The 21,442-nt window shown below is 34.0% G+C and overlaps 1 protein-coding gene across 1 annotated transcript in view; it reads right to left on the bottom strand.

Annotated features, from left to right (window-relative positions):
* The window catches only part of LOC108910226 (putative leucine-rich repeat-containing protein DDB_G0290503), a 96,954-nt gene that overhangs the window by 49,475 nt on the left and 26,037 nt on the right, over positions 1-21,442 (bottom strand). The window contains exon 2 of the mRNA XM_018714779.1: positions 9,690-9,893. Coding sequence (XP_018570295.1) covers positions 9,690-9,893 — 204 coding nt within the window. The remainder of the gene's footprint in view (positions 1-9,689; positions 9,894-21,442) is intronic.

Below are 21,442 nucleotides of genomic sequence, written 5' to 3'. Positions count from 1 at the left end.
TGTAATAAAAATTAAAAAATCAAGGTCGCTCTTGAAATGACCTTGATAATTGACTTTAAGGTTAAATTCAAGGTCACGGTAATTTGATCCCCCTGAAACCTGACAACTTTTGTTGGCAAGATTTTTCACCATCCTGCTTATTCCTTGAGATATTAACCTGAGAATTAAAATGGAACAGTAACAGTACAGCGCACTCTGGCGAGAGAACGAAGCATTTTCAAAAAATATTTCATACAAAAGTTACATATTTTTTCCGCAGAATACGAATCTGCAATAAAAAATACCTATTTTAAGCATTACGTCAAGAGCGCCGCCGGACGCACCAACCTTCCAGGAAGAGTCTACGGCGGCTGCTTGCGCCGGCGACCAGATGCGTATCCATATACCTACGACCGACTCCACACACACAGGGACTCTCCAACGTACACTCAAACCGTCATAAATAAACATCAAAAAAAAATCAAATGAAATTATAAATCAAACGACTGTCTGAGAGATACTGAGTTTTATTCAAATTCCTTTTTCAGTTCAGTACAAGGATACTTTTTTATACTATTCAATATTATAAGTAAATACCAACTTCATTCATGACATCTCCCTTTTTTTTATTTAAAATTGCTATATTACTTAAATGTGGCATACAGTCAATATAAATAATTAATAACTGAGAACTAACAAAACTTATAACTGGGAATAAACTAATCTATCAGGTTTTATAATTTTTCTGCCATATCTAGAATTTTGAGATAAACAAATATTTTCAGGACTTATTCCACAACACTTCCCTGATCGGTGTCACTTATGTAAATTATGTCATCATCACATTGATTTTCACTAGAATTCGGTACAGGTTCGATAAACCTACGATTTCTTATTACATTAGTACCATTATTGTTTTGTATAACATATGATCTATTTCTTTGTCTATTAATAACTTTACCAAATTTCCATTGTGATTTTAACTTATCTTGATATCTAATATCTTGATTAATATATAACGGAACTCTATCTTTAGAATTTTTATTGTAAATATTTTTTTGTTTTTGTTGACTGGTTTTTATTCTCTTGTTATACTTCTGAAAAGGTATATGTCTAGGTTTAAGATAATTTTGTGTTGTTGGTAAAATATCTCTTAAATGACGTGACATAAGAAGTTCTGCAGGAGAAAAACCTGACTCTAATGGACTATTACGATACATTAATAAAACTAAATTTAAATCTTTTTTATCCTCTATGGCTTTATATAAAATTTTCTTTAACGTTTGTTTTTGACGTTCTACCATCCCATTAGATTGGGGATAATTAGGACTAGATCTGATGTGCGTAAATTCATATTCTTCAGAAAACAATTTAAAATCTATATAACTAAATTGAGGCCCATTGTCCGAAATTAGTATTGCCGGAATACCAAAACGACTAAAGATTGTTTTAAGATGTTTTATAATAGTTTTAGAATGACTGTTATCATCCAGCAATATTAATTCCACCCATTTAGTATAATAATCTACAACTAATAAATACATAACATTTCCTAAATATAAAATATCACAACCTATTTTATACCATGGTATGGTTGGTGTATTATGTGATACCAAAGATTCTTTTTGTTGAGTAATTCTATGAGTAAGACAAATTTTACAAGATAGGATGGTATCCTCTATTTGCTTACACATTCCTGGACAGTAAAAACAATTTTTTGCTCGACTTTTACATTTTTGAATACCCAAATGACCATAATGTATTTTACTTATAATATGTCTTCTTAAACTTCTAGGAACAATTAATTGTTGTCCTTTAAATAACATACCATTACGTTCAGTTATTTCACTTTTAAATTTATAGTAATTTCGAATTTCTAGAGGAACTTTACTGACTTTATTTGGCCATCCATTTTCAATAAATCGTTTTAATAACTTCAACTCAGAATCATCACGCGTTTCATTTAATATTTGTTCACTTTTTTTGCCAGTTAAATTAAAATGCATATCAATGATACAAATTTCTAAATCATTTTCAAAATCTGTTTGACTTTCATTTTCATCATTTTGTAAAAAAGCTCTGGACAAAGTATCTGCAAGATATAATTCTTTTCCTGGTTTGTAAACAATTTCAAAATCATATTTACTTAACTGAATTAAGATTCTTTGAAGTCTAGCAGGACAAGATGTAAGAGGTTTTTTAAAAATACCTAATAAAGGTTTATGGTCAGTCTCTACTGTAAATTTTTTTCCATAAATATATTCATAAAATCTATCACATCCAAATAAAATGGCATATAACTCTTTTTCAATTTGTGCCCATCTTTTTTGAGTTTCTGTAAGTGCTTTTGAAGCATAAGCGCAAGGTAATGAATTTTGTAAAAGACATGCACCCACACCATCTTTTGAAGCATCTACTGATATAATTGCTTGTTTGTTTACATCATAATATTGTAGTACTGGTGCTTGCATTAACATAGTTTTTAGTTCATTGAAAGCTTTAGTATGCTGGTCAGACCATTGAAAAATTACCTTATTATCTTTTTTTATTATATCTCTCAAAGGTGAAGTTAAATTTGATAAATTTGGTATAAATCGTCCAACATACGTGATCATTCCTAAAAACCTTTGAACATCATTTTTATTTTGTGGGAGGGGCATTTCTTTTATTGCTTTTAACTTACTGTTATCTGGATAATATCCATCTTTAGTTATTTTATGACCCATATAATTTATTTCATTTAAACCAAATTTACATTTGTCTTTATTAAAAGTTATATTATGCTGTCGTGCTATTTCAAAAACATCACGTAAACGTTGATCATGTTCAGCTTGTGTGCGACCCCAAATAATTATATCGTCTATATAGAGTTCAACACCCTCTATATTACATATATTTTTAAAATGTTTATGAAAAACCTCAGGACCTGATTTTATGCCATAAGGGAGGCGCAAAAAACAATATCTACCAAAAGGAGTGGCAAATGTACATAATTTTGCACTCTCCTCGTCTACAGCTATTTGCCAAAATCCAGAATTTGCATCTAATGTACTGAAAACACGTGCTCCTGAAAATTTAGATATAATTTGATCTAATGTAGGTAGTTGAAAATGTTCTCTTTTTATAGCATTATTCAAATCAGAAGGATCTAAGCATATTCTTAGCAAACCATTCCTTTTTTTAACTATTACGAATGAATTTACCCAATCTGTTGGTTCATTAATTTTTTTAATAATTTTTTGTTTTTCCATTTCATTTAAATTATTTTTAAATTGTTCCAATAATGCAAAAGGAATTTTTCTAGCAGGACGCACCACAAGCTTCGCATTTTCAATTAATTCTATGTGATATTTCTGTTTTAAACAACCAATACCTGTAAATAAAATACTATTTTCTTTTATCAATTTTTTATAATTATTTTTTGAAAAATTTTCAGATTCGTTCAAAACATCAACCCTTTTAATTAAATTTAATTTTGTGCATGATTCTAAACCCAAAATACATTGACAATTATCTTCTACTACAAAAAATTCTAATCTTTCTTTCCAGTTTTTGTATTTACATTCTAAAAAGCATTTCCCCAAAATAGATAAGTTATTATTTGTATACGATTTTAACTTAACTTGAGTATTCTCTAAAAATTCTGAGTTAAAATTAATTTTTCTCATATACCAATAGTTATTAAATTAGCTTGTGCTCCACTATCTAACTTAAATCTAATAGAATTATTATTTATCAATAAAGAAACATACCAAGAATTATCTACAGTATTATTGCAATCAATACAACCTATAAATACATAATCATTATTATCAGAGTTTTCATTTTGACAGTTTTCTACTAAATTAACATTTTTTTGAAAACACATTTTTGCGAAATGATTAGAAAAACCACATAAATTACATTTTTTACCAAAAGCAGGACACTGATTTTTACCATGTACGCTTCCACACCTGGAACAAATGCCATTATTTCCATGAAGTCGTGATCTGCTGCTGGAAGTGCTAGGTTGCCTGGAACTGAAAAATTTTACACCTGGTTGCCGTACCTGCCGCTGCTGAGAAGGATGCTGCTGGTTTCCAAAGGAACTCCGTTTCTTTGAAGACGAATTAACAAAACGTTTTGGTTTACGTACACTTTGTACATCCAAAGAAGTCAAGGAACTTGTACGTTGTGTAATAATAGAAGATTGTTCCTTAGAATTGTCAACAGAAATGCTGTATTTNTCTGAAATAAAAAATAAGGGTAGCAATCCCCAAAGAGGGAATCACTTGTGAAACATTTGTTTTTTATAAGAAGTAATTTCCACTTTGCTTCTTTCCAAAATATTGCTTAGAACCCCAGATATTTAGAAAAAACTGTTTTTGGGGGCGAATTTTGAGAGTGCATTTCACCCCCTAAATATGTTTTTCCGCTGATAAATACACCTCTTCCATAGAACTCATTTTCACTACTAAAACAATACTGCAACTATTTAAAGGAGAGCGCGATTGTATGCAATTGTCAAATGTGACGGATTTTGTAATATAAAGACCGCGATCAGCTCAGAGAGATATGCTCGAAGGCTCAGGCCAGAACGGACTGCGATGTGACAGGACGGGACGGGACCGTGACTGCCTAAAGGTCGGGACACACATTTCCGCACTGAGTCCGCACCGTATCCGCACCGAGCCCGCTCCTTAGTACGTCCGTGTAACGGCGGTGAATTGTACCGTGGAATCATATAGCGTAGTCTTAACATTCCCGCACCGCGCCCGGGCGCCGATACCGATCCGCGTTTGCACCGTGCGGGAGTAGTTTTGTTTTAATTTTTTACGGAGACGGTGCGGTCCCGGGCTGATCGAGGTGATAATCTTTTTGTGTAATCTAATATTGTCTGAATATTTTTATTCGTTTTATCAAAATCGAAAATAAAAATATTTTAGTTTCCTATTATATGTATATAAGAGTTTCAGTTTACTACTAACCTAATAATCTACTTTATGAAATTAAAAAATGATAAATAACTTCCCTTAAACATACCGCCAACCTTTCTTCTGGTGTAATTGACAGCCTCCAAAAGGCATCTTGCCTCTTCAGTCTTTTCTGCAGCTTCGTCAGTAGCTTATGAAATGTAGATTGTCATTCTAAAATATTGATAAAATTTTGATTCATCATCTATCAAATGGGGAAATAACGTGCGGAACTCCCCTTCAATTTGCCTTATTTTCCAAGGACTGTGTACCCAGTTATTTCTTTTCCGTTTTATACCATTTTTTTCTTCTTCCTTTTCCTCTTCGTCTAGTACAATAGCGACTATTACCAATTCCCTATTAGAAAAGGTGGAGAACATTTTTGTTCTTTCGAACCAGTCGCCTTACGATTCTAAGCAAACTGAGGTTTGAACGAGATCGCGACACGGCCAACATACGACCGTGTATTGGAGATGTGTGGCTTGTAGACAACGGACCGAGACTCGGCCGTGCTACGGAACGGGCTCGGTACGGACACGGTGTGGATTCGGTGCGGAAATGTGTGTATCGACCTTAATGCATTCGTTCCTAAAAAAGATTGCAATTAACTCAGCCCAGAATAGACCGCGACCGCCTAATGTGTTCTCTCCTTTAATGTAATGTAATTTTCTCTTGGCACAATTTGATACATTTATTTTGTAGTTGGAATTTTTGAGCAAGCAATGAATTATTGAAATGGATTTTACTAGAAAACGGCTCAGTTAAAATCTAACAAGAGTACCTTTTTTATGCAAAATATGATAAATTTTCATAATTTCGATTCGGGAAATAGAAAAAATTGCGTACAAAACAAATTGTAAAATTTGCCCCATGGCCCCGCATTTTCTTACGCCCCTGTAGCAAATTTTGATTTTTATATATTATGCCAATTATTAAGCATACAAATAGTAATACAACCCCAAAATTTCGCGATTTAATATTAAACCGTTTTGAAGTTATGCAATAAAAACTGTTTCCTGAGTTACCCCTTCAAGAGGCTGTATCTCCCTTAGGAGCCACCCCTGACAAAAATTCTACTAAGGTTTTCATCATATTTCGACATGTTTTACATACTCTCCAATTTTGAGTACTTATTTCGTTAACATCCCGTATATAAAAAGGGCAATAAATTAGAGGCAACTAATATAGGCCGATATCGCTGATAACCAATTTCACAAAAATATTTGGAAAGGTCATAAAATACAGATTAAGATTTTTAAAAATCGCTACGGTTTTCAAGAAAGCATGTCCACCCAGGATGAAATTATTCGTTTAACAAGAAGCTTTATATAATTCATTAGATAAACAATACTTCGCTGGTTATTTTCTAGCTAAGGCATTCAATACAATCAACTTTTCAAAACTTTTTACCTCTTTAGAAGATCTAGGCTAACATGGAGTTAATTTGAAATTATTTCGTACCTATTTACAGAAAAGAATTGAATATGTATGTTTAAATATGTAATCCAAGTACAATTAAATATGGTGTTCCCCAAGGACCTGGTACTTTTGCTATTTATAATATATGTGAATAACCTATTTTACTTAGAAAACCCAAGTCAAATAATTGTATTTGCTGATGATACGATTATATGTTATACAATTTCTAACTGGTCTATGCTGAAAAATAAGGTAGAAAAAGATTTCTCAAACATTTTTTTAACAATATGACTACTATAAATTTTGATAAACATTCTTTATTACATTTTCATCATAAAAATAAATTACCAACATATAGTGTTCTGGATATAAGGGATGGTAAACAGACCATACATATACATTCAACTTGAAATATTTAGAAATTTACATTGATTCACATCTAAAATGGGACATAAATGCCTATTATGTAGCTAAAAAACACAGGTCTATTATTGGGATTTCACGTAAAAATATTGACATACTTCAAAAAGGACTTTTTATTAGTATATTAAACAAGTTAGAAAAGCAAAGTTTTGCGAGCGAACTTTAATATAGCTTTTAAGCTATAAGAGTTTAGTAAAACTGCTTTTCTTACGAGATCTGTTGGGTGTCCCGTTAATATAGAGATATGAAACATATGAGACGTCACTGCTTTTTCTTAAGTGTCATATTTTTACTTATTAATATCAACAGGAGTGAGTCCCCGGACGCCGCTAGAATAGATAAAATAAATCAAATTACGTCAGAAGACATCTACCATTTTTATAAACAAACATACCAAATTTAAAAAAAATCGGAATTAGGGTTCTCCAGATTATTAGTAAAAACCTTGTATTTTCTCTAAATTTCAATTCCCTGTATCTCCAAAACGAAGCATTTTCGGACATATGTTTATAGGAACTTTCTCTCTTATTTTTGGTTAAGGAAACTCCCCCTATTTATTCGCAATATTAAGGGGACACCCTGTGTATTATTTTGTATCATTTTGTGTTAGTAGGCAGGCATTACAAAGTTGGAAATTATTAAAAAATTATTTATTTATACAATGTTTTTTTTAATGTACAAGGCATAATTTTTTTAATTCAACTTTTATAAAAAAAAATATTTCGTAAAGTTATCAGGTTTCGAGGGATCAAACTATGGTGACCTTGAATTTGGCATGAAGTCAATTATCAAGGTCACTCTTGATTTTTTAAATGGAAACCGATATTTTTTATTGCAGATTTGCAATATAAAACTGTAATAAAAATTAAAAAATCAAGGTCGCTCTTGAAATGACCTTGATAATTGACTTTAAGGTTAAATTCAAGGTCACGGTAATTTGATCCCCCTGAAACCTGACAACTTTTGTTGGCAAGATTTTTCACCATCCTGCTTATTCCTTGAGATATTAACCTGAGAATTAAAATGGAACAGTAACAGTACAGCGCACTCTGGCGAGAGAACGAAGCATTTTCAAAAAATATTTCATACAAAAGTTACATATTTTTTCCGCAGAATACGAATCTGCAATAAAAAATACCTATTTTAAGCATTACGTCAAGAGCGCCGCCGGACGCACCAACCTTCCAGGAAGAGTCTACGGCGGCTGCTTGCGCCGGCGACCAGATGCGTATCCATATACCTACGACCGACTCCACACACACAGGGACTCTCCAACGTACACTCAAACCGTCATAAATAAACATCAAAAAAAAATCAAATGAAATTATAAATCAAACGACTGTCTGAGAGATACTGAGTTTTATTCAAATTCCTTTTTCAGTTCAGTACAAGGATACTTTTTTATACTATTCAATATTATAAGTAAATACCAACTTAATTAATGACAAACACGTCTTTTTTTATACAACTTAGTTTTCAATAAAATACTTTATTATTACCGTTGAGAGAGCGTTTTATTTTTGATGTACAGTGAAAGCAACCCTCAGCCTTGATAATTAATTATACATTCAAGGTCACCATAATTTGACCCCTTCCGAAATATGATCACTTTTGTTCGAAATATTTTTTGTGAAAGTCGAATTTATTTTTAATTCGACTTTCACAAAAAATATTTTGCGACCTGGTACGCTAAAATGGGACACCTTGTATAATAACAGTTAAGTTTCATTTTTCTGAGTCAATTTGATTCTAAGTAGTTATTTATATATGTTAATTGTAAAAATGAAAATACTACTGAAAATTTAGAAAATTATTCTGAAGACAATTTAAATGCCGCTTCAGAAGCATCTTCGACCTTACGTCCTTTAAAATCAAAGGAAAAATACGAGGAGGTATAGTGTTTTTCATATAATTTCTTTCGTTATTTTTAGCAAAATCTATTAAGGCATCCAGTTTATAGTTTACATATTCATGTTGAAAAGTACTATACAAATAAACGAGAATATGGATATAGTACAATATAAAATTTTTAAAACATCAAAATACGTCATAAGAAGAAAATAAATCCCAGACGATAAGTTCTTATAAATGAAAGTGGTATTAGTATTTGGTTTAAATGGGGCAATCTGCGTGCAGAACTGTGCATTTTGACTGTTAAAGATATAGAAGACACGGGGAAAATTTGGTTATAACTTTACATGATACCAAAACCAAAAAGGAACGTGTATATTTACTGTAGGATAAGAGTGCAACGGATATGAAATTTATCATAAGTATGTACAATTGAGACCCAAACAACTAAAACTATAGATTTTTCATTTACGATAATCACGGTAAGTGTACAATACAAGCAGTTAACAACAACAGTTTTGCAAAAATTCCCCAGTGTTGCAGAATACTTAAAACTTCCAGATTCATCCAGTTACAGTGGCCATTGCTTGAGGAGGACGTCTGCCATCTTCCTCACTGACAGAGGAGCTGACATTCAAATACTTAAAAAGACATGGAGGATGGCAGTCAAATGGTGTGGCTGAAGGGTATATCGAAGAAAGCTTATAGATTTCCGAGAGGCCTAAAAAGTTTCTGCTTTATCAAAAACTTGATTTCAAAAACTCCAGATTTAGTGGAAAATCTCCAAAATGGTAATACTGGAGTGGAAGTAGCACTCTTGTCATGTTAGGATATTAGAAAGTATCCGTACAACTCGCCTTCAAACGTAGTACAGGTCTCTTTTAAACTTTTACCAGTGGCATACACAATGGATCACAAGATCCGAGTCAAAATAAATATCATGAAAAAACTTCTAATTGAGAGTAACAACTTTTGTATTTGGCATGTTTTTTAAACTTAAAAATAAAAAAGTTAATATGGGGATATATTGATAATGAACAGTCCGGTACATTGCATATTACTTACCAACGTTGTAGTTGATGTTCTGGTTTCTATTTGAAAGACATATACTCCGCTTGTTGACGGACATGTTTTGATGTTACATGCTGGTCCTAGATTTATTGATCCTTTACATGGTGATATTGCTTCGTATTCATCTTTCGATCGATAATAAAGTAAAAGTCTGCCTTCTAATACGAACCAGTATCTTTTATAGGAATTCATCATTTTCTAAAACACAAGAAGTAAAAGAAAAAATAATTTTTTTAACATAATTTTGCCTTTTGTTTTGAAGTTGGCTAGGAAAACAATACTTCTCCCTATCCACCTGTGACTAACAGACTAATGTTAATAAAATTGAATTTGCACAACTAATGACTATCAGCAGAGTGATCTATACAAAATATATTCTCTTGTTACCTAATACGCTGCCACTTTAAAATATCTTACACCCTCAACATTTTAGAAACGGTTCGAAATATAAAGGTCCCCGGAAAGATTTCTGTCAGAAGCTTTAACCAATCAAAGCCATCAGTCATGAAACACAATTGCAGTAACAGATTTGCTATAGATACATAAATTCTTTATACAATAGTTCAAAAAAATTTCAAATCGTTGAAGTTTAGTAAAAGTTACTTTTTAGTTTTGTTTTCTATAATCATTACTTAAAAATAATAATTATTTATTGTATAAGTGTTTTAAGTAGCATTTTATCCACGCAAGAATGTTTAAACGCAAGAACGTAGTTCGGGCGTTTAATATTCTTAGGGCCGGTTTTTCAATCGTTGGTTAACTCCTAACTTAAGATTAAGCGTCACTTTATTTTCTTATGTTTTAATGAAGAAGAAATAATTTTCTGTTGACATGCAAGCTTTTAACAAAGAATAAATTTATAAATTCATGTTTAATTTTTTTTCTTGGAATTTAATAAAATAATAAAATAATGAATAAAAAATATTCAAATGTCTTAATACTAGTACTGAATGAAACGTGGTAGGTTTTGTTATACCTACTGGTTGCTATGGTACGTTGATTAAGTGTTAATTATTTAATAACAGTTCTATCTGAATTTGGTAAAAATGCAAGAAATTAATTGTGTTCCTGTGGCTGTTTTTGAAGAAGCTCAAGAAGCAATTTTCCATTTATTGCCAGCGAAAGCCAGGGAGCATTAGGAAAAAGTGTTCGTCGAATTTAATGAATGGAGACAAAAACAGAGACTAATGACAATAAATGAAGAAGTCGTGCTATCGTATATTTTAAATTTGGAGGAAAAAAATAGGTAATTTTATCTATGTGGACGATGTTGAAGGCTTAAAGGTAAAGCTTTTTAAGTAAAAAGCGAGATATAGTGAAACACAATTAACGTGATAATTCTGGTTTATTGCCTCGGAATACTGATTTACAACATCATACAGCAAAGTAGGCTCGCTAACTGACTCATATTGCAAGCTTAGCTAAAACGGTCCGAGATATGTATACCATATCTGCACTATTAGGCGGTTTCAGATGACACAAGCGAACACGGCCTTCCTGACATAAGGGCGTCCTCGACCTTGCTTAAGTGCATCTGTAACATAACCATTCTTGGGCACTACCCATTATTAAATTTGGGTAGCTAGACAAAACAAGAAAAGCCTATAGCTTAGGGACCATCATTTACTTTTGCAGCCGTTAACATTTTATTAGGAAAACTCTGTTTAAGACAAAATTAATTGTATTGCCCAATTGGGGACCTCCAAAATAATTGTAATGCCCAAATGTGAATTTGGGGATCTCAAAAGTAAATGTACTGCCCAAATGTGAATTTGAGAACCTAAAAAGTAATTGTACTGCAAAAATGTGAATTTGGGGACCTAAAAAGTAATTGTACTGCCCAAATGTGAATTTGGGGATCTAAAAAGTAATAGTACTGCCCAAATGTGAATTTGGGATGTGAATTTGGGGATCTAAAAAGTAATAGTACTGCCCAAATGTGAATTTGGGGACCTAAAAAGTAATTGTACTGCCCAAATGTGAATTTGGGGACCTAGAAAGTAATTATACTGCCCAAATGTGAATTTGGGGACCAAAAATAATTGCATTGCCCAAATGTATATTTGGGGAACTCAAAAATAATTGTATAGCCCATATTGACTATGGGGACCTTAATCGATATAGCTTAAATTTAATTTGAGGATCTGACCTGACATTCTACAGCCCAGACGGGAACTTTAAACGGTTCATACTTTTTTTTATTGTTGAGTGTCGGGCCACGTGCGTAATTGCTCATGCGCCGCTACTGTGGTCCTACCTCGACCGCCAACTCGTTTTAACGCATACCTGTCATTAGGCAAACAATGCGTAACCTCAAAAGGATCTTGAAACTTCGGTTTCAGCTTTCCTTCATACGCTACTTGACTATTTTCAATAGACACCTATCACCAACAGTATACGGCACTGCCTCAATTCTCTTCTTGTTGAAGGTATTTCTTGCATGATCAGTAATTTGCTGTAACCGTTGCTTTGCTTTAATGTGTACAACATCGGCATTTATTAACTCCTTCCTTGCAGGAACGTCAATTAATAGTTCATCAGCCGAACATATTTTGTAAAAGAGTCTATTATCACTAGTATGTAAGTACATTTGTTGGATTTCACCAGCGGTCCAGCGTGATCAATATGCCATGTGTCTAATTTTGATGACGGTTTAGATTTTTGCTGACGCATTCCGTGTTTTTTTACCACTTGATGATTTTCCCAAAACATATGATCGACAATTTGAAACATATTTACGAACAGTTTTTCCCATATGTGGCCAAATGAGATCCTCTCGTAGTTTTGACAACATTTTATCAACACCAATATGAGATGACTCATCGTGATAAAGTCGCATAACATTAAGTCTTGCTGATATTGGCACAAAACACCTATCAAGTGTGTCATGTGGATTCTTCGCAAACAGTTGTGCGGCGACTGTAATAGGCCACGGGGTGCAAAACATTGTCCGTGTCTTTTTGCATTAACACTGCACCTAAACCTATCGAACTCGCATCGGTATGTAATTCCGTATATAAGCTCGGATCGAATATTTTTGAAATAGGATATTCAGTTAATCGTTTCACTAAGTCCAAACGAATATTTTCACATTCATTAGTCCACAGAAATGGCTGTCCCTTACGCAACAGTTTCGAAATTGGTGACGTTAAACTAGCAGAATTCTTGATAAAATGCCGAAAATAACCGGCAAGGCCTAAGAGCTGGCGAACACCTTTTATATCTGTGCGGAGCTACTGTCTGTACCAGAGCATTCACTTTTCGGGGATTCGGTTTTACAGTTCCTCTTTCAATCACAACACCTAAATATTCTATCGATGTTTTAAAAAAGCTACACTTTGCTAAGTTCAGCACAATTCCAGCCTTGGACAGAGTATCAACAACTAATCGTAAATTACCCAGACCTTCCTCAATAGTCTCCGCGGGATACAGCACGTCGTCAAATGTAAACGAAAGCAATATTGTCTTTCAACTATCCGAGAGTTTTATCAATGGCACTTTGATAACACGAAGGGGAGTTCACAAAACCAAATGGCATTCAGTTAACATGTTTCGATTCTTCTTCCACTTCTACCTGAAGAAATCCCTGTTTCATATCGAGTATACAAAAATAAACAAATTTCGCTAGAGAGTCAATCTGATCTTGTATACGAGGCAAAGGATAATTGTTGCGTAACACTTTTTTTGTTTACATTCCGATAGTCTACAGTCTTGTTTCATACGAGGCAAAGGATAATTGTTGNCAAAAATAAACAAATTTCGCTAGAGAGTCAATCTGATCTTGTATACGAGGCAAAGGATAATTGTTGCGTAACACTTTTTTTGTTTACATTCCGATAGTCTACAGTCTTGTTTCATACGAGGCAAAGGATAATTGTTGCGTAACACTTTTTTTGTTTACATCCCGATAGTCTACAGTCTTGTTTCTCCATTCCTTTTTTTACGAGTACAATCGGGCTAGCATATGCTGATTCACTTGGTCGTATGATTCCGGCTTGAATTTGTTGTTGTATAATATGCTTTACTTGCAATCGATCTCCATATGCTAAATGCCGAGGTTTGTGAGCGACCGGTTGTGAATCACGTAGTATTATTTTTAACTAGCCTGTTGTTACTGCGGGTGGCGTTTGATTTATTACATTTTGAAGGATAGTTCTTATTTCACTTATTAATTGCTCGTCCAATCCTGACAAATTTAATTCTTTATCGTCAAAAGTGTGCGCACAGCAAATTTGAAAGAAATTTGTTACTGGATCATGCATCATATCGACACTATTTTTATTTACTTCTATTTTGATTCCTGGTCGTTGGAGTACATCAAGGCCGATTATAGCAATCTCTAACAATCGGTTTCCAGTGTTGAAAGAAACGGGCAGCTCGTCCTCTGAGAGCGTGACCAGCCTTCAAAACAATCATGGTGTCGGACATTCCAAACTCCTGTTGAATTTTGGTGACGTCATCCACCCATTCCACCATCGTAAACGGTGTGTCATCAGGATCATAACTTGTCAACCGAATTTGCGATGATGCTGCCGCCACAACTTCGGGTATGTGATTGGATACAGGGATCTGAATTTGCGCCTGCGTACTTGTCGAAGCTGACTGCAGCGCCGCCTGGGATTGAATCGCTTGGGCGTTGGCCATCGTTGACAAAATTTGCATGATTTGATTTTGAAAGTGAATATTACTTTCCTGCTGAATTTTGTACATTTCCATCATTTTAGTGTCTAGTGACTCACTGACTCTCCCTACACCAACGGATGGACTAGTAGCCCGTTTAGCACCTTCACTTTGTTCATAGTCGTCAGCCATTGTTCTCGACGTATTTTAGTTTTCGCACAAAAAATAAAGCACTTTTAGGTCCTTTTCTCCTGTCCTAAAGACACTAGGAGGAATCCCACTTCTGATGTTAGCTTTTTAAGTAAAAAGCGAGATATAATGAAACACAATTAACGTGATAATTCTGGTTTATTGCCTCCGAATACTGATTTACAACATCATACAGCAAAGTAGGCTCGGTAACTGACTCATATTGCAAGCTTAGCTAAAACGGTCCGAAATATGTTTACCATATCTGCACGATTAGGCGGTTTCAGATGACACAAGCGAACATATATATATTGAAATGATATGGTTAATCTTAAGTTAGAGATCAAAAAATATATATATTGGGGATGTCGTCAATTGGTGGTTGAAAGAAAACTCTTATTTAACTTAAACCAAGCTTTCGATAATTATTTATTATCTTTTTCAAGGTTACTGGCTAAAATGTACAACAAAACATTAATATAATGAAATAATTACATAAAATGGGTACTTACTTCAGTTGACAGAGTTACATCTTAAAACTTAATGGATAGTATAAAATTTTTATTTTTATTTTCATTGTTCTGAATAGCTGTCTAGTCTCGACTGAATAAAATTTTAAACGTAAAATAAGTCTACTAAGTATTAATCTTATCACAGACAGGCAGGGAGAAAAAACTGGAATTTAATTTTTCTAACATTATAAAAAATTTAAAAATTATGAACAATTATAAATATACAATGTCAATTTTGTTTAGANTTGTTATATATACAGGCTGTTACAAATTCGCTTCTCACTATAGGGATCTCGGAAACGGTCAAAGGTACGAAGTAGCTTAAATGGGGGCAAAGTTGCGTAATCAGGGGACCAACATTATGCCTCTAAAAAATCAAGGCTAAAATGATTAGTTTTCGAAATATTTGAAAAAAATGAGTTCTATTGAAAAGGTATTTTTATTGGTTCTTCTATTTAAAAAGGAAGAAAAGCGCCAAAGAAAAAAGCACGCAAGATTTTGGATTCATCCAATTAACAGAAGCAAAAAGTAGAGGGTGAATTTGAAACTTTATTAAAAAAAATTGTTATTGGATGAACAGCGAGTTTTTCAGTATGTCATCTGGAAACTACAATGAGCTACTAGAGATTATTCACGAAGACATTTAGTTGCAAATCACAAGATTTAGACGCTGCATACCACCTGTAGAAAGGTTGACCGTTTGTCTAAGATAATTTCTTTTAAATTCCGTTTCGTTACCGATTTACTTCGATTTTAAACGATTCACAGAATTAGCAAGCATGGTACGCGATCATCAAAAACATTCGCACTACACACTCTCTAACTCGTCTCGATCGCATCGCGGTCTCCCGAGCAGGGGGAGCTGCCACCCCCATAGAAATTCGAAAAGAGTACTTTAGATTGGAAATTTTTAATAAAATATTTCATTTACTTAAACTTTAATTTTGAAAATTAGTACACTACTACTTTATTAAAAAAAAAAACAATTGTAATAAATTAGTATAAATATTTGTTTACAAAAGAATTTAAAAATATTAAATTTTATGTTAAAAAGTAGCACATTTTCATATCTTAAAATTTTACCTAACTTTCATTAAGAAAAAATGTCTGGTTCTTCTGCTATTGACTGTCAAAGTTCTTGAAAAAAAAATATATTTTTTGTAATATCTGGAGAATGTTAATATGGATTTTAATGAAACTTGCTGTGGATTTGTTCCTAAGTAAAACTCATGTTTTGATGAAGCAACCGCTTCCATCTGCCTCGAGCTAGTGGTACATTCTTGAGTGCCTTGCTACAAGAATTACCAGAACTTTTTAGTTGGTCGCTGGAATTAATTTATTTTCTTTTTATTGATGCATCAATCCTTTTTCGACATTTTCGTGCTCTTGGTAAAATCTTATGGCATTCATAGTTTTTACGCAATTCTTTTTTTCAATTTTAGATAATCATTATAACTACTACTCAAGTACAACAAATACTCACTACAATTACTACTATCGTAGTAAGCGATGATGTCATTTTATAATAAATGAATTGTCAATCAAAGTCTTAGGGTTTTGTGAAGACAACTTGAGTGGGAGCGTACGCGTCTACGCGGCGCGATACCCAAATCGACGGGTTCCAGATTACCGATTTTCATGGATTGAAAAGAGTTTGCGGGAGACTGGGCAATTCTTCTGGGACTTCAATTTCGCCCCTTTAATTATGGAGCGTCGGCACGCGATCCAAATTTCACCAGCCGAATTTTATTCACCATTACGCAGAAGAAATCCCTCATGCGAGGCGTATTAACCACTTTCAGGTGGAATTTCCAATAAATGTTTGGGCCGGGATCACCGGTGACATCCTTCTGGGTCCTTATGTCATGCCGCGCCGCTTGAATAGCAAAAATTATTTCAATTTTCTGACGAATACTTTTCCGGTTCTAATGGAAGATGTCCCTCTCGATATTCGTGCTCAGATGTGGTTCATGCACGATGATGCTCCTCCGCAGTTTAGTGCAAATGTAACTGCACATTTAAATAATACTTTTCCACAAAAGTGGATCGGAAGAAGATGTTCCTGTCGAATGCCCCCCCAGGTCCCTCAACTTAACGTTGTTACATTTTTTCTATGGGGAGTCTTGAAGAATAAAGTTTACGCTACTCCTGTGGAATCCCGAAAAGAATTATTGCGTAGGATTCAAAACGAGACGGACGTAATACGGAAAGATTAAAAAATGTTGAGGATGGCTCAATTCAATTTCAATCGAAGGATCCAGCTATGCATCCAGGAAAATGGGGGCATATCGAACATGTCTTGTAATTCCACCATCTATTGTATCTATGTAACTATCATCCAGTTTCAATAAAGAGAATTATGTCTTTCCTAAGTACGCCTTTACATTTTTTTGAGTGTTAACAAAAAATAAATCTAATGAAGTAAAATGATATTCAATCCGTCGCTTAGAGAAAGCTGCTTCTTGTAAAAGGGCAGATTTACTGGAATACATTTAAAATTGTTAAATCGCAACATAGAACAATTTTTTGCGTAAAAACTATGAATGCTACAAAATTTCACCAAGATACTTACTACGATAGTAGTAATTGTTGTGGGTAGTTGTTGTACTTGAGTAGTAGTGATAATGATTGTCTAAAATTGAAAAAAAAAATTGCGTAAAAACCATGAATGCTACAAGATTTTACCAAGAGTGCGAAAATCTCGAAAAATGCATCAATAAAAATAAAATGAATTAATTCCAGCGATCAAATAAAAAGTTCTGGTATTTCTTGTACCAAGACACTCAATAATTTACCACTAGCCCAAGGCAGATGGACGCGGTTGCTTCATCAAAACATAAGTTTTACTTAGGAACAAGTCCACAGCAAGTTTTATTAAAATCTATCGTAACATTATCCAGATATTACAAAAAACATATTTTTTTTCAAGAACTTTGACAGTCAATAGCAGAGGAGCCAGACATTTTTTCTTAATGGAAGTTAGGTCAAATCGTCTTTTTTTGAGCCAAAGAATATCGCAGTACCTTTTTGATCATGTGCTTATGGGACACCCTGTATACAGGGTGTCTCGCTTAAAAGTGGAACAAGCCTGTAACTCGTCTACCGTTCGGCCGATTTGAGTAAACTTTTTTTTGTTGGACACAGCTTCAAAAAATCTAGCTCGTACATACGTCGCGTTCCTTGAAATTCGAAACCGTGGCCGACTACGATGCAATTTATATAGCTAAAAATCGGAAAGTCATATTAGGGATTTTTTTATCCGAAAAATTTCCACGAATTCTTGATCAGGACCCCAGAAAACCCTACCAACCAAATTTTCGTTGCCACAGTATACAGGGTGCTCGGGATAATTTGGGTGTCTCGCTTAAAAGTGGAACAAGCCTGTAACTCGTCTACCGTTCGGCCGATTTGAGTAAACTTTTTTTTGTTGGACACAGCTTCAAAAAATCTAGCTCGTACATACGTCGCGTTCCTTGAAATTCGAAACCGTGGCCGACTACGATGCAATTTATATAGCTAAAAATCGGAAAGTCATATTAGGGATTTTTTTATCCGAAAAATTTCCACGAATTCTTGATCAGGACCCCAGAAAACCCTACCAACCAAATTTTCGTTGCCACAGTATACAGGGTGCTCGGGATAATTTGGGTGTCTCGCTTAAAAGTGGAACAAGCCTGTAACTCGTCTACCGTTCGGCCGATTTGAGTAAACTTTTTTTTGTTGGACACAGCTTCAAAAAATCTAGCTCGTACATACGTCGCGTTCCTTGAAATTCGAAACCGTGGCCGACTACGATGCAATTTATATAGCTAAAAATCGGAAAGTCATATTAGGGATTTTTTTATCCGAAAAATTTCCACGAATTCTTGATCAGGACCCCAGAAAACCCTACCAACCAAATTTTCGTTGCCACAGTATACAGGGTGCTCGGGATAATTTGGGTGTCTCGCTTAAAAGTGGAACAAGCCTGTAACTCGTCTACCGTTCGGCCGATTTGAGTAAACTTTTTTTTGTTGGACACAGCTTCAAAAAATCTAGCTCGTACATACGTCGCGTTCCTTGAAATTCGAAACCGTGGCCGACTACGATGCAATTTATATAGCTAAAAATCGGAAAGTCATATTAGGGATTTTTTTATCCGAAAAATTTCCACGAATTCTTGATCAGGACCCCAGAAAACCCTACCAACCAAATTTTCGTTGCCACAGTATACAGGGTGCTCGGGATAATTTGGGTGTCTCGCTTAAAAGTGGAACAAGCCTGTAACTCGTCTACCGTTCGGCCGATTTGAGTAAACTTTTTTTTGTTGGACACAGCTTCAAAAAATCTAGCTCGTACATACGTCGCGTTCCTTGAAATTCGAAACCGTGGCCGACTACGATGCAATTTATATGGCTAAAAATCGGAAAGTCATATTAGGGATTTTTTTATCCGAAAAATTTCCACGAATTCTTGATCAGGACCCCAGAAAACCCTACCAACCAAATTTTCGTTGCCACAGTATACAGGGTGCCCGGGATAATTTGTGTAATTTTCCTAAAGGTAATGAAATAAAAACTACAATTTGAGATTAAGAAAGAATGTTACTTTTGAAAATTATTTGTCTAATTTTGATATATTCCAAATGGTTTGTGCCACAGCTCTATCTCCCATTTATGAAAGTTTACGTTTATGTATGAAGCACCAGTGACTCAAGTTGTAGGTACAATATTATTATTTTGAGAAGGCTAACACAGTATACGTGGTCAGATTGATTATGACATTTCAACATTAATATATTCGTAAATCAACCCTTTACGTGAGGTTTACAGTGTTACGCTGAATAGACCTGAAATAAAAGACAATAAAAACCATCTTTGAATTTTTAATAAACTCATAAATAAATTATACATGAAACTAGCAAGAAAAAGCAAATCAAAAATCCAAAAATTCGCCTTTTTTAAATAACTAAAGAACCAAAAATAATATTGACAATTTTGAAATGCCATTTTGTGTACCCCTTAACTACGTAACTTATTCCCATTTAACCAAATATGACCTTTTACAATATGCTCATGTTGGATATCCTTATCCTGAAGACAGTGTATACCAAATATTTAAAATAAAGTTTTAATTGAGTGTGCGTTAAAGTAAAATTATTTAAATTGTTGCTTCTATAAGGTTACCCTCTGATAGAATGCACTTTTCTATTCTTTTTCTGTTGTTTTCGACAACATTTCTCAATTGCTGCCTACTAATAGTACGACAAGCGGTTCTAATCGCATTTATAAGTTCGATTAAAGTAGTGGGGCGATTTTTATATACCTTCTCTTTTAAAACGCCCCAGAGAAAAAAATCTAAGGGGGTTAGGTCGGGCGACCAAGGTGGCCACCTAATTACAGGACTATTACGTCCTATCCACCTATTTAGAAACTGTTCGTCGAGCCAATTTCTCACGACTATTGTATTGTATATAGGGGCGCCGTCTAATTGAATGTACATATTTAGTCTTTGGTGTAGAGGCAAAGTATGCAACTCCTCCCATAAGTCATTCTGAAGAAATTGTAAAAATTAATTTCCATTTAAATTTTCGTGAAAAAAATACGGCCCAATTATAGTTTCATCAACAATTCCGCACCACACGTTGACTTTGTGGGAATACTGTCTTTTACAGTTTATAACCCAATGCGGATTTTCGTGCGCCCAAAATCTTGAGTTATTTGCAGATACGGTTCCGTTGGTTGTGAATGTGGCTTCATTTGTGTATAATATTTTTCTAATAAAATTTCGGTCGTTTAATACGTTATCTTGAAGCCACAAACAGTACTCCATGCGTCGTTGGGTATCTCCCTCCTCCAGTGTATGCAGTAGTTTTGGTTTAAATGGTATTATTTTATTTTTCCTCAAACATCTCCAAATTTTGCTTTTATTAACGTTCAAATAGGCGCTAGCCCTTCTGATACTTGACTCGGGATTTTCACGAAAATGTCTTAAAATGTCTTCATATCCGTTATTTCTAATTCTATTGTTTATTTCTTTCTTCCTAGAAACTGATCCTGTTTCTTCGAATATTTGCTTGATTCGGGATACTGTAGAATGGCTTATATTGCGTCCGGGGTTAATATGGTTAAATTCTTGCGCGACTTGTCGCAATGTACGTTCACCTGTACCCACGAGTTTAATTATTGAAACTTTTTCAACTAAAGTTAGTTGCTGTTCAGCCATTTCAAATCAACAAATCAACAATATAACAATGCTAGTTTTTCAAGTCACGCTACTAATTGTCAAATATTTGACATTTGTACGTAAGGTAGTATTCGATTATTTCCAAGACCTACTCATATTTTGAGAAGAATACATATGGATGCATGTCCATTAAAAATTAAAACGTAAAAGTAACTAATATTGTCCTGCGTTTGCTTTCTAACTATTTTTCAAAAAAAAGGG

This window comes from Anoplophora glabripennis, unplaced genomic scaffold, assembly GCF_000390285.2.
Source record: "Anoplophora glabripennis isolate ALB-LARVAE unplaced genomic scaffold, Agla_2.0 scaffold734, whole genome shotgun sequence".
Classification (NCBI taxonomy): domain Eukaryota; kingdom Metazoa; phylum Arthropoda; class Insecta; order Coleoptera; family Cerambycidae; genus Anoplophora; species Anoplophora glabripennis.
The sequence above is the reverse complement of the archived record's forward strand: the minus strand, read 5'-3'. Positions and strand labels throughout refer to the sequence as shown.